Source organism: Schizophyllum commune (assembly GCF_000143185.2).
Source record: "Schizophyllum commune H4-8 unplaced genomic scaffold SCHCOscaffold_12, whole genome shotgun sequence".
Lineage (NCBI taxonomy): Eukaryota > Fungi > Basidiomycota > Agaricomycetes > Agaricales > Schizophyllaceae > Schizophyllum > Schizophyllum commune.
Window position 1 is genome coordinate 1484442 of NW_026089549.1, and position 12595 is coordinate 1497036.

Genomic DNA, 12595 nt, shown 5'->3' on the forward strand with positions numbered 1-12595 from the left:
CGCCTCGACGAGGCATGCCTTTAATTGCTTCAGATATCGCACGGTAGGATACGCGGAAGGCGACTGGAGCCTCAGCGATGTCACTCGAGCTCGAACTACATTTTTCTGCAAGATCGTCCGCCCGAGTGATGCGCGCGCCTTTGCGCCGCGAATGCCCTTTCCAAGGTCGGCACGCGGTCACGCGTTACCTCCGCTCTATGTGCTCGGCAGCGTCGATATGCGACCAACTTCATCGGCATTCGAGTACGCTCCTTCAGCGCCTCAACTTCCGTCTTGTGCGGCGATTCCCTCGGAGGGCACTGCGCGCTGAAGGCTGTAGATCCTAGTACGTCCTTCGTTTCCCTCCTTCCGGCATCACGTACTAGTGATTCCGAGCAGATTCGCATGCGCAGTCAATGTTATCGCTCATTGGGACCCTATGGGCGGGGTTCGTGCTCGCTGTCCTAGTATCTCAAGTGAGGCTTCGTGATACTAGTTTGGTGCTATGAGGCTGCAGCGCTTCGATGTAGTACCTTGCTCGGCTGATCCATACCACTTATAAGTACGACTTTGGTGCATACTGGTCCTCTCCTCTCTTCTCCAGGCGGAGGTACGCGTCGGCTCAAGGTAGGATTGCCCGCCTCTCGACGCGCCATGTTAAGTCTTGAAGGTCATGGGCCGATGAGGGAAAGGTGAGTTGTAACATCGTCGACGTTGACTCTGAAAGGTGACGCCCGACGATACAAGATGAGGGACTTTCGAGGCGCTCTTGGATACGCTCGGTGGCCTTCCATCCATCTTAGAGTGAGACGCAGGTGAGCTCTAAGCCCAGCCGTCTAGTCATGCTGCTGACCTATGATGCAAGCCGTCGTCGTAGCCAAGATCAGATCGTAGACCTCGACAAATATTATTTCATCGATCATCCTGTCATCGCTCTTCTACAGTCTTCAACTGGCGTGAGCCGGTATTAGCAAACTAGCAGCAGAGACGCAGAAGGCCCATCGCATGACGTTTCCAAGCAGCCGTTTGCTTTCTCCGCAGGAAATTTCGCGCGATCGCTAGCGAGCCAATGGATAGCAAGCAGCGCGAGCCAGATCAGCCCCCAGATCTAGGTCCTCGCCTCATACACCTTCGGGTCCGTTGGATGCCCGACTCGCGAGTAATTGTGGGCGGTGAGTCGGAGCAAAGGACACTTGTATGCAATTACCTGCTCCTTCGGGAGGCTCGCGTTCCTTTCGACGCACATCCCAGGCGGCTCGACAGTCATTTCATCAGATCAGCAACGGCTGTAGGTCTCCGCAAGGTCATCGACGCGAGAGCTTATAACCAAGGAACGGGTCAATCTCGATGGCGTGACCACAAGTAATAACATTCGTCCCGGATGACTGCAGCGCCCGGCGCTTGTAGCTATACAGCGCTGCGGCGGACAGCGGTGTTGCGTCCAAGGTGAGTTTTCAACCGGCGTTCGTGGAAAATCACACTGATCGATGTATAGAGGTGTATGTCTCTTTCGCTATCCCCGCCGATGAGAGCATCGGTCGTCAGCCATCCTCCACACCATCGCAGTTGCTTCGGTACGAAGAAACAGCATTTACGCTCCAAGGCGCATGGTCGCGAGCACGAGTCACACAAAGACGCCTTAATCCAGCCAAATCTTGGTTGTAGATAGCCTTTAACTTTAAGTCGCCCAGTCAGGCTCGTGACTGATTGCGGCTTTGATCCGTGACATGGTGCGTCTCGTTGACCTACTTCGCGCGACTTGTACTCATGACATTATTCAGCAGCGTGAGCGATGCTACCTGACATTTGCAAGACAGTAAACTCATCTCTTCAGAACCCCCTTGAGCGGCACTTCAACCTCCGTCATCGTCTGCAAGAAGTACAGCGTTTGCTGGCACCTTTAGTTGTCAGTGTCGCGTGTTTCTGAAGGCATGTCTTCTAAAGTCACCCGGGCTGATCATCTCGCAGTCAAACAACCAATCGACATGTAATCGGCATGAAGTTAATTTCCACTCAGGGCGGCAAATTCCAAGATACAGCTTTCCCGATCAAACAAAAGCGATTCCAGCGTGGTTATATAGCACACCCGTGCCGAACTGCTGTTCCTTTAGGCCACAACCTCCCGGTTGCCTCCCTGCACCTTCCGTCTCCCTCGACAATGAGTGGCGTCTTTGCGTATCCCCCGGCCACGTCCATCGTCGATCAAGACTGCCTGCAGGATCACTCTGGGGAAGATGGTGTATCTCAAGGCTTTTATCGCCCACCCAACATCGTCCCTTCTCGTCTGGATGGACTAGATCGCCGTCGCCCTCTTTCCCGCGCCGGCCTCACAAGCTCGTCGACCCGCGTCAACATCGAAGCGTCTGATGCTCGAGCGGACAACGCGTATCTTCAGTCCGGCTTCACTCTCCCGCTCCTGCACGACGCATGGTATGACCTGCCCCTGGACACGGCGATGCCTTCCGGCCAGGACATAGCGGACGGCGAGCACACCACTCCGCCACATCCGAGCCAAGATACTGTACAGGAAACGAGCATAATCGCTCCATACCCGGAACCTGTCCATCCACCCGCTCCCTCAACCATCTCTCTTTCGCCGCTGGTTGTAACTCAGTCTGGGGGGCAGAACGGCGATGTGATGCACGTTCACTACAGTGGGGATTCCCTTCATGCAGCGCAGCGTCTCATGGTGGCGACGCCCTCGCATACGAGAGCCGCCATGTCGCGTCGTGCGCCAACGGTCAACACTCTCCACCACTGTCCCTATCGCGATTGTGGAGCTACGCTCACTCGGTTGTCGAGCCTAAAGGGTACGCGCATTATCTGAACATTGCCCTTCCGTTCGTCCTCTAAGATATAAATGCGACAGACCATATGCGTGTCCATGAGAATGCTCGACGGTACCGTTGCTTCCACGTAGAGTGCGGCAGACGCTTCAATACGAGCAGTCTGCGTGCAGGCCACTACAAGCGCGTACATAAGGTACAGGTGTGAGTCTCATCAAAGGTAGGCTCTTGCTGATACTTTGAGGATCATCTCAAGCTGATCTTTTAATGTCAGACTCACGATCTTTCAGTAACAAGAGAGGTGTATGATATAAACGAGAAGGCGGAACATGTGTGTACCTAGGGGCTGTGTTCCTGCCTTAATCTTCTGTATTAGTGACTACATTATGACTATATAAAGGAGGTGCTATAGAGGAACCTACTAAGCGATGAAAGTCGCGCGAGACTGAGGGCACCGGCTTTGTCGACTTGTAGGTCCACGTTCGGCAATCCCCGTGCGACAATGCCAAACTGGCACAAATAGTGATGTTCGTTGACACGACCTGAGTGCAACCGTCATGTTCCGAGACCACAGGATAGTCTCGTTTCCGTTTCGCGCCTTCATTTCTAGCATCTCTCAAAAGTCCTTGCCTCTTCGAGATGTCGGCGGCAAGGCAAAGCCAGCATACGGTCGGGAAGCCTGAGCATAGCTGCGTCCAGTCCATGATAATGAACAGCTTCCGACATGGCAGTGATTACTTTACTTCTTTCCCACCTTGATTCTTCCTGCCGAACCGTCTCGGTGACCTTTAGATTGTATGCAATCTCTGGGCAGTAAAATGCGATATCGATGCCATAATGTACCTTCAGCTCTTGCAAACACCAGGGTGATGCTCGCTCATCCTATGGAGCAGCGCGCGGCACGGTATGCACCGAACCTCCTTGCTCAATGTCAGTACGCGTGACACGGTGCGTCATACCATACTGTCTGTCTTTGCGCAATTGGCCTACTCCGAGTCCAACGGTGAAGATGGCAGACCTCGGTGAGTTCTCGGCGAAAGCCTTGGACTTTCAAAACGTGAGTTAACACATTGCAGGCGTACAAGCATGATATGTGTAGATCAAGGCGCGAGGTGTACCTCCGAGCCCTTTCATCGCCTCTCCGTCGCGCTTAACTCTGAAACAAACCCCTCTTCGTTGCCATTCACAACATCCGCTCAACGGAACCGTCGACGTCGGGCGACTGTACAAGGTTTCATGACGACAGTCATTCCACCGGTAAGTGCATCCTACGGGTATTCCTGCTATTGCATCGCTCATCCTGCCGGTGCATAGGCTTCGTCAAGCGCGACGCGCTCTACCTCAAGGAACAGTGACGCGCATGATATGCTAGTACTCTCGCTCGACGAGCGCATGAAAGCTCGTCGTTTTCAGTGCTCAACACCAAGCTGACGCAGTTTTGATACTCTTTGTTGCGAAAGGAAAGACCAAGTACGCCCGGTGCATCTCTGTTATACACAATCTCTGGTCTTGCGCCGCATCTGATACCTTAGGCGTTGACTCACGACAACGTAGGTATCTTATCACCAAGTTCTATTCCTCTGCCCCTCTAAATCCCACATTTCAAAGCACCGCGTTGATCGACCTTTCAGGCTCTGCGCTGCCGTACAACGGGCCGCGTGGGAGTACATAGCCTGCATTGTGACCAGTTGAAGATGGCTCAAGTGGCTATGAGGTCCGTGCAATCCATTCAGCGGTCGCGCAAAGACCTCTGCGGACAGTAGCGAGGTGAGCCGTCAAACCGCCAAATCGTGCTAGCTACTAATTACCTTCACATTCGCTAAAGCGATCGACAAGCATATCGATGCCAGCGTGGTCCTCCTGACCGGCACTATCGTGAAGATCGCCCACGGGCCGCTGTCGTGCAGGCTTCGGGGAACACGAGGACTGATCGGCGCGGACTTTCTATTCACAAATTGAATGAACGCTAATGAAAGAGACAGTTCCGTTCGGCGTCTTATTCGAGGTGACGACATTGGCGATGAGACCTTGGTACTAGGACGCCTTGCGAAGGACGGCATATGATCTCTCCGGTGCTTCACCGCGCGCTCGGGAATGGGACAACCGGACGCCCACGATCTGTTTGCTCTCCCACGCCATCACTGTTTCTACCCAATACGGCGAGGACCAGCATGAGCACAGCATGGCAAGTGCAATCGTACAAGTATATATACCGATTCTCGTGCCCAACTGTTCGCCTTCTCACCGTGCTTTGTCGTCAGGCCTTTCTTGCGAGTCAACGATCTGCCCCCGCGCTTCTCTTGTTTCCGCAGCTGGCGCGGAGACACCGAGTTCATAACACAATCTTGCCCACGATACCCGCCCGACCTCCTCGACTACCTGGCTATTTGGGAAGTCAATCGAGCGATAGTACGCGAACCATGTCTTATTGGCCGCATGTCACTACGCAAAGTATGTATACCTCGCCTTCTCTCCCTATCAATCATATCGAGTTCTCGATCTCAGTGCCAGGCGGATACTTCGACGCCTCCGAGCAGCATCTTGAAGATCGCCTAATGGGCTGGGACCAGAACACATCAGAGTCGGATCTGTTGGCGCACGTCGGGGATGAATGTTGGTCGTCTCCGTCAGTAATATCCTCCGATGACTTCGCAGGATCGCACAGAACAAACCACGCGCTCTCATGGACCCCAAGAGACTTCTTTGGCTGGGATAGCAGCGCGTCCTCCTTCCCGATGAACGGGAGCGAGCTCAGCCCATCCCCGAGCATCTTGGGCGATCCGTCGTTCTTCGACATTCCATTTCTGTCCGACAGAGGAAGTCAAGGTTCAGCGCCCGGCTTCTCTGGGGCGCGGAACATCGGTGCGTTCATTAAGAGCGGTATCGACTCCGTCTAACACTCAATAGCCCTCTGCGAACCACTCGGCTTCGATCCTAGTACGACTGTCAGCGATCATGCCGCGACGCTGACGAGTCCGTCCTTCGCAGGTGCGCTGATTCGTCCGAAAATTGTCCTGTGACTGACGAGTATTCAGAAGGGACGCCGAGCGTCGACGGCACCTCTCAGCCAATAGTGGACGCGCGATCTTTCCCTGGAAGGGGTGAATGGCCGCACTATCTGAACGACAACCTGCTCACCTCGGCGGTTCCGTCTTCGTCCGACTTGATGACGGCAAGCGCTGTCGATGGTCACTCGGTTGTCGCCTCGGCCAGAGGTCAAAGCTCTGGATCTGCTGGGTCAGCCCGCCGAGTCGTCGCGACGTCGCAGCAGCAGAAGGCCGCTGAGCGCCGCCGATGTGGCGCCGGTGGGAAGATATACCCTTGCCCCTTCTCTCCCGACTGCAAGTCGACGTTCACTCGCAGGTTCAGCGCAAAGAGTGAGCTCGAATCTCATCGCGAGGTCGCTCGTCTCGTCGGCGTGTCTAATCAATTTCTAGATCACGCACGGGTGCATGAGAACAAGCAAGAGTTTTTCTGCGAACTGGGGTGCGGGAGCCGCTACAACACTGAGGCCTTGCGCAGGAGGCACCATAAGAAATGCGCTCGTAGGGGAGCGCAGCCTGCTGGAGATGGCTTATAGCCAGGTAAGGGACGTCGATCAGAGGCCATCATACGCACTCTCATGCCCTCTCAGCTATTCGCCTCGGAATCTCGGACTTGGACACACCAACGGACATATATCGGCGACGGACCTATCGTACTTACTACAGGACTTCAGGACTACGGATTTTACGGACTACGAATTCTGCAGGCCGGAAGAGAAGCATACCAAAGGACTGAAATCGAAATTGAACTTGTACTACATACAGAACTGTGGACAACTTATGTACAGTACCTTGGTCGAGAGCGCCGCGGGCGCGCGCCACTTCACTGTAACTACCGGTGTGGTCGGGATTGTTCGCAGACAAGCCACGGTATAGCTTACTTCGTGTACTATGGATCTTACGAGCTTAGCACAGATTTTGGTTGTTCTCGACGCGGGGATGCAGGCTACTAATCCTAATCAGCGTCGTAGATGTAAAGTCGAACCGTGACAAACGTGACACGAAAGGATCACCTGATTCACGGAAGATACCGAAGCCCGCCGCCACGCCGACGCGGCATGGAATCGGCGTTTTCTCCTCATCTCACCAACACCTGCAGTGCTCAAAAAAGCACAGCTCCCGCGCACCTCTCTGCATACACTGTCATAGACCGAAATATAATAGCTTTGTCCATACAAGCCTCCCGCATCATGACCCTCAACGCGTGCAACCGACAACTTTCATTGCCGTGAACTTCATCGTCGCCAGCGTACGTAGTCCTGATGTATGGCTCGAACACCCTCTACAGACAACGGCATGCAGATTGACGGTGAGGGTTAACTCTCGACTGTCAATGTCGGTGCCTTCTGACTATCTCTGCAGACAACGCGGAACTCGAGCAGACAATGACTGTAAGCGCCCACACAGCGGCGCTTCATAAGCGCCGGTTGTCGGCAAAGAAGCGCGCGAGCAGACAACCGTTGACGGTCGCATCGCAGACAACCATTGAATCCTGCCGACAATTGCGCAGCATCGACCGACAATCTATACCTGCTGTTTGCAGGGCAGTCCTTCGTCGAATCGATCGCGTCATTGAGCACTCAAGTTCCCGGCTGGACCGAAGGCTTCTTCACGGCCATATAGACTCCTTGCTTTTGATTGATTGCCCACGTGTATGTTCCACGGCTCTGCGAAGGTGGCCGACAATGGGGCCCAGCGCAGTCTTGGTAGTCCGCCTTCAGAGCGAACTTTGGGACTTCGTCTCGATCATACTAGGACAGACAGTGCGTGGTTAAGGCCCGATTCCATCTCATTCTCACTAGTACGACACACCATTCATTTGCAGTAGACTGCGTGTACTGAAATCGCCAGTACTTAAAACGTTGGTAGCTAGCGCAATGGCACCGACGCCTCCTTCATTGTCAGCATGTATCATGCGTGTGTGGTCTCTCTGCTTACGTTGATATCGCGCTGACTGTACCCTGCGATAGCGAAGCACTCGAGTACAAGACTATACAGAGCGGCTCGCTACAACAGCTCGATGCGGCGGTATGGGGTATGTCGTCGTGACGGTTGGCTTGCTCGTACTTTCTTGACTGATTTTTTGTAGAGCGACCGGCCTGCGGCCTTGAGAATTATATACTCTGGGCTTCTGGAGAGTGGAATGCGCCTTGTATCCGGCCGGGCGACGTTGCCCATACATCCTTTGCCAATTTTGCGGGTAAGCATGAATTGGCCTTACTTTTGATATGATCGACCATCCCGAGACGCTTACAGACGATCTCGCACCATTCGACTGCAACGAGCCATCCTCAACAGGATCCTCGCCAGAGGCGGATCACTTCCTCTCACCGTGGTCTTCTTTGTCCACGGATGATAGCCTGAACAAAACTGCAATTCCGCCAGACTGCGCCCCGATGGCCATGCACCATGACTTCTCGTCTGGGGCTGATACCGGGGCAAATTACCCATTTTCCGAAAATATGACGCTGAACCCACGTGGCGGGGCTGCATTTCGGAGCGAAGTCGGCTCACAAGCCCAGTCACAAGCGGCTAGAAAGCGTAGAGCCTCGGCGCGTTCGCCAAATCGAGGCTTTCTCTGCGATCAATGCCATAAGACGTTTACGAGGAAGAAAAACCTAACTGGTGCGTACAGACGATGACCATCTCTTGTCTTCGTAGCACTGAAGCGCTAAAAAGATCACATGGAGCGTCACCGAAACCTGAAGGCGTTCTGGTGCCGCGAGCTCGATTGTCAATCGCGCTTCAACACGAGGAGCGATTTGGAGAGGCATGTCAGGACCGTCCATACCGCTAACGGGCGTCCAAATAAGAGAAGGTATGTTCGAGCGAGCACCCATGATTCATTTCCGACAAAAGACCGTAGGGCGTGAATTCTATTGTTCACGACAATCGGAATCGTCCCGGAAACAGCAGTGTAGCCTGCATATGACGTTGACTGCCACCCGGGCCGATAGGAAGTCCAAAGGAGGGCGAGAGCGATGAAAGCCACGTCCAGGGATGTGTACATGCGTACAATAAGCCGACTCGTACTAATATGTTTAGTGCCATCTTCTCATACCGTCTCTCCTATACTGGCGAATGTCACGAATCACGAACGACTGTAGTGCGTAGGGTGCTCTATAGCCATGGATCGAGACATTGAGATGAGTGCTACACGTCCTCACACGTGAAAGGATATATCTAGTATCTGCCTAGATGCCATCACCTCCGTCGCGTCTCGGGACGCGCACGCTCTGATCGAAACCGGCGATGTTTGTGTAAGTTTGGTGGTGTAGGTCCAATCAATTCCACGCTTAGACCGATATCTCGCGGCGTGTTTTGAACTTCCATCATCGACGATGCAGACGTACCACTCTCTGCCTGTCGCACTCGTGCCGCCTTTCGCTAGTCAACAGAGGATAATTGTATGTGCGGCGCGTTGGGCGGGACATGACGAGACACCTGGGGACGTCGCGCGCGAAAGTCCGACTGCAAAGGTAGGCATTTGGCGTCCTATGCTAACGGGAGGGTCAGAAGTAGGCTCCCATCTCTTAGAAGATGTTCAGACGTGCAATGAAAGACGAAGGCCTTCACACAGATCACCCCCGAGGCACCTCGGGCGTCCTCGCCCTCCAAAACAGGGCGTCCCATTGATGACCTCGACGATTCCCTGCGGGCGCATCGTCGACGGTACTCCCTCCAGGAACGGCTGCGTCGATGATCAGCGTGTATAGAGATGACCTTCCAGAAGGCTTGAAGAGGGCCATAGAGGTGTGTCAGAAAGGTGCAGACGAGTTTTCGGGGACTGCAGACGAGCGTTCGGGGACTGCAGGTGCCCGTTCGAGGTCAGGCCCAGCGTACGCCCGCACTCTGCGCCCAAGGTACCGAGGCATGTCCCCGACGCGCGCGGGGTGTGTCGTCCGAAGGTCACGGGCAGTGTTGCGCGAGGCGGGTACTCTGACTCGTGGTTATGAGACGATATAAGAAGTGACCCTTGACGTCGCTGCTGATCTGCTCGGCCTTGTCTTTCCCTTCATCCTTCTCGCCGTCCTCCAGGTTCTTCTGACACGTCGTTCCTTACCAACAGCATGTTTTCCCGCCTCTCATGCCTGGCGGCCCTCGCGCTCGCCGGGCTCTCCGTTGCGCAGGATCTCGGCGTGCCGTTGAGCTGGAGGGTGAGTTCGTCCCGTCCTTCTCCCCCCCATAACCTTCTACCTACCTATTTCCGTCACTCATCTCTCCTCACCGTCTTCATCGCGCCTCACCTTCCTCATCGCTTCCCACCTTCCTCGTCGCTTCCCTTCTCCTCTTCTCTCCTACCGCGCCCTCAACGTACTCACCATCCGCCCAGAAATTCAGCAACAACCGCACGCAGGCCGAGATCATCGGCATCTCCCAGGGCGCGATCGCGTACATGTTCCCGCAGCTGAACAGCGCGAAGGCCGAGTTCAATGGGATCGGGTACTGGCAGTCGGGGAATGTTTGGTGAGTGGCGGCTGGCCGGTCGTGCGTGGGGGGTGGGGAGGGACGGGGGTGAGGGGGGAGGGGAGTGGAGGGGAAGGAGTGGATCGCCCTGCGAGAGGCCAAAGGTTCGCTGGGTTCGTACTGACTCTACTCTCGCAGGGCCTCCATGGCGAACCACGATTACCGCGCCGGGTCGTCGGCCTACGCGTCGCAGGTCATTCCGGGCCTGAACACTGCGTTCAGCTTGTACGTGAACTACGATCAGTGGGGGGTGCGTGTTATCCTCCTCCTTCGCATCTGTTCTTCTTCCTCGCGTCATTCTTCCTCCTTGCATGCCCTCTTCTCCCTTGTACGCCACTTCCTCCTTATATGTGCCCCTCTCCCCCTCATATGCCCTCCCCCCTCCGTATGCCCCACTTCCCCTCCATACGACTGGTGATGAGTCTGAACTGATCCCGTCTTTCTGCAGTACAACGACGACGCGATGTACGTTCGACCCTCCCTCTCCCATCTATTCCCCCGCGTCATGTCCTCCTTGCTGACCCCTCATCCCAGGTGGTGGGCGACCGCCGCGTACTACGGCTACCGCGCCTACGGGGACCAGGGCCTGCTCGACCACGCGATCAAGACGTGGGAGCATGTTAGTACTTAGTGAGTGTCAGTTTTCACATCATCATCTCGATGTAGTAGGAGCTCCTTCAAGAGAGGCCTAGTGCGCCTCTCCATGTCCTATCTTGCACGAACTTCCATGACCTGTGCGTCATCGCGCTCATAGCCAATCCTTGTTCGCGCCCGTAGCCCGTCTCAGTTCGCGCTCGCAGCCCAATTCTGTCCGCGCTCGTAGCCAGTCTCTATTTGTGCTCGTAGTCGTCCCCGTTCGCGTTCGTAGCCCGTCTCTGTTCGCGCTCGTTGCATCTGAACTCTTACTAACGAACCTCCTCAGCGTCATCACCCAAGATGTGGCCAACGCGGGCCGCATCGCGACGAAGAAGTCGAGCTTTAGGGGGACGTGCGAAGGGAGTGAGTCGTCTTTCTTCATCTCTTTCTTTTGGCGCTCTGGGAGAGCCATACTGCTATGTGCGCCGGGACGTTATTGCTATGCGCGGCGGGAGGACAAGGTCGCTGTGCGCCGCGGGAGGACGAGTTCGCTGTGCGCGGCGCGATGCGGAGCGGCGCTCCGTCGCCAGCTGAGAGGCGCTTCCGTGCGAAGACCGGTGCTCTTCAGTGCGACGACCGGAGCGGCGCGCTTTCATCCAAGGACTGGAGTGGCGCTTTTCAGTGCGACGACTGGTGTGGCAGGCGCGTCCGCCGCGTCGGTCGCGGGGACGAGAAACACGCGATGTGCCTCGCTTTGACCGCACGTCTATCCACCTCGCCCGCACCTCTATACCGCTTCTCTCTCGCCTATCCACCGTTCTCTCTCGCCTCTGTCCACCGTTTCCTTCTCGCCTATCTCTGTGTCCATATCGCTTACTTACTGACCCCGCGCTTAGAAACCATGGCCGGCGGTGTCTTCTGGGTGCGTGGCCGTCTCTCACCGACGCTGAACTCGCGCGCTGACCCTGCACCAGCGCGCCAACGACGACGACCTGGGCATCAACAGCATCACGACTGGGTGCGTTCGTCGTTCCTTCGAACCATCTCCTCGTCACCCTGCTACCCTTACTCTTCTACCTCTTCGTCCCTTGCCTCCTCGCACCGCCCTTGACCCACTCACCGCCCTCATTGCATCGCCCTCTCACCCCCGTCACCCTTCCCCATCTCCTCCCTCCACCCACTCACCCAACACTCGCCCTCAACCTCACTCACCCACCTCCTCCTCCAACCCTCGCTAACCCACCCCCTCCACAGCCTCTACCTCACCCTCTCCGCCTACCTCGCCGAGGCGACCGGCGATTCCAAATACACGAACGCGGCCATCCTCTCCGCGAACTGGATTAAGACGCTGAATATGCGGGATGACTATATTGCGTTGGATGGCATTGGGGCGGGCGATTGTGGGCGGAGTAGTGCGGGGTGGTGAGTGGGGTTGGGTTGTGGGATTTGGGCGTGGGAGGGGGTGAAGGTGGAGGCGGTTGTGGAGGTGGAGGGGGGAAGGGTGGAGGGTGGAGGGGGGAAGGGGGGAAGGGGGGAGGGGGGAAGGGGTTTCGTGGTGGGGGCGGTGGGATTGGTACGTGGGGGGTTTGGTTCGGCGAGAGCTCGGATCGTCCATCCGCCCTCTCTCTGCGACGGTTGTGGCGCGGGGCGAGTGGAGGGGAGGGGGGGAAGGCGAACGAGGGTAGTGGCGGTGCGAGCGAGGGAAGGGGTGGTACGAAAGAGGGGAGGAGTGGTGCGGACGAG

General features: G+C 56.0%; 5 protein-coding genes across 5 annotated transcripts; all 5 read left to right on the top strand.

The window, feature by feature from the left end:
* Nucleotides 1-222: 222 nt before the first annotated feature.
* SCHCODRAFT_02093685 (uncharacterized protein) lies at nucleotides 223-1009 on the top strand. The gene is made up of 6 exons (XM_050341765.1): nucleotides 223-325; nucleotides 379-455; nucleotides 543-606; nucleotides 650-671; nucleotides 727-794; nucleotides 845-1009. The coding sequence occupies exons 2-6, from the start codon at nucleotides 419-421 to the stop codon at nucleotides 948-950; spliced, it is 297 nt and encodes a 98-aa protein (XP_050198063.1). The 5' UTR covers nucleotides 223-325; nucleotides 379-418; the 3' UTR covers nucleotides 951-1009.
* Nucleotides 1010-2132: 1123 nt separating this feature from the next.
* Nucleotides 2133-2806, top strand: SCHCODRAFT_02591277 (uncharacterized protein; the record flags this gene model as incomplete). The annotated part of the gene is made up of 1 exon (XM_003027883.3): nucleotides 2133-2806. The coding sequence occupies exon 1, from the start codon at nucleotides 2138-2140 to the stop codon at nucleotides 2804-2806; it is 669 nt and encodes a 222-aa protein (XP_003027929.1). The 5' UTR covers nucleotides 2133-2137.
* A 2412-nt stretch (nucleotides 2807-5218) lies between these two features.
* On the top strand, nucleotides 5219-6345 carry SCHCODRAFT_02516476 (uncharacterized protein; the record flags this gene model as incomplete). The annotated part of the gene is made up of 4 exons (XM_003027882.2): nucleotides 5219-5627; nucleotides 5673-5753; nucleotides 5801-6142; nucleotides 6203-6345. The coding sequence occupies 4 exons, from the start codon at nucleotides 5219-5221 to the stop codon at nucleotides 6343-6345; spliced, it is 975 nt and encodes a 324-aa protein (XP_003027928.1).
* A 1175-nt stretch (nucleotides 6346-7520) lies between these two features.
* On the top strand, nucleotides 7521-8949 carry SCHCODRAFT_02641338 (uncharacterized protein). The gene is made up of 7 exons (XM_050346202.1): nucleotides 7521-7572; nucleotides 7635-7726; nucleotides 7780-7844; nucleotides 7899-8009; nucleotides 8066-8434; nucleotides 8489-8627; nucleotides 8676-8949. The coding sequence occupies exons 2-7, from the start codon at nucleotides 7716-7718 to the stop codon at nucleotides 8680-8682; spliced, it is 702 nt and encodes a 233-aa protein (XP_050198064.1). The 5' UTR covers nucleotides 7521-7572; nucleotides 7635-7715; the 3' UTR covers nucleotides 8683-8949.
* Nucleotides 8950-9879: 930 nt separating this feature from the next.
* On the top strand, nucleotides 9880-12278 carry SCHCODRAFT_02516065 (uncharacterized protein; the record flags this gene model as incomplete). Its single annotated transcript, XM_050343344.1, has 9 exons — nucleotides 9880-9966; nucleotides 10143-10276; nucleotides 10415-10526; nucleotides 10725-10741; nucleotides 10811-10906; nucleotides 11199-11275; nucleotides 11749-11774; nucleotides 11827-11870; nucleotides 12107-12278. The coding sequence occupies 9 exons, from the start codon at nucleotides 9880-9882 to the stop codon at nucleotides 12276-12278; spliced, it is 765 nt and encodes a 254-aa protein (XP_050198065.1).
* Between the last annotated feature and the right edge of the window lie 317 nt (nucleotides 12279-12595).

What these genes read in the sequence shown, in the direction of transcription:
- SCHCODRAFT_02093685 (XM_050341765.1), top strand. Translation starts at nt 419, where the DNA reads ATGGGCGGGGTTCGTGCTCGCTGTCCTAGTATCTCAA. An exon ending in GAGGTACGCGTCGGCTCAAG is followed by an intron (nt 607 to 649) that starts GTAGGATTGCCC and finishes TAAGTCTTGAAG; the next exon opens with GTCATGGGCCGATGAGGGAA. An exon ending in CATCTTAGAGTGAGACGCAG is followed by an intron (nt 795 to 844) that starts GTGAGCTCTAAG and finishes CTATGATGCAAG; the next exon opens with CCGTCGTCGTAGCCAAGATC.
- SCHCODRAFT_02641338 (XM_050346202.1), top strand. An exon ending in GCTCGATGCGGCGGTATGGG is followed by an intron (nt 7,845 to 7,898) that starts GTATGTCGTCGT and finishes GATTTTTTGTAG; the next exon opens with AGCGACCGGCCTGCGGCCTT. An exon ending in GAGGAAGAAAAACCTAACTG is followed by an intron (nt 8,435 to 8,488) that starts GTGCGTACAGAC and finishes AGCGCTAAAAAG; the next exon opens with ATCACATGGAGCGTCACCGA.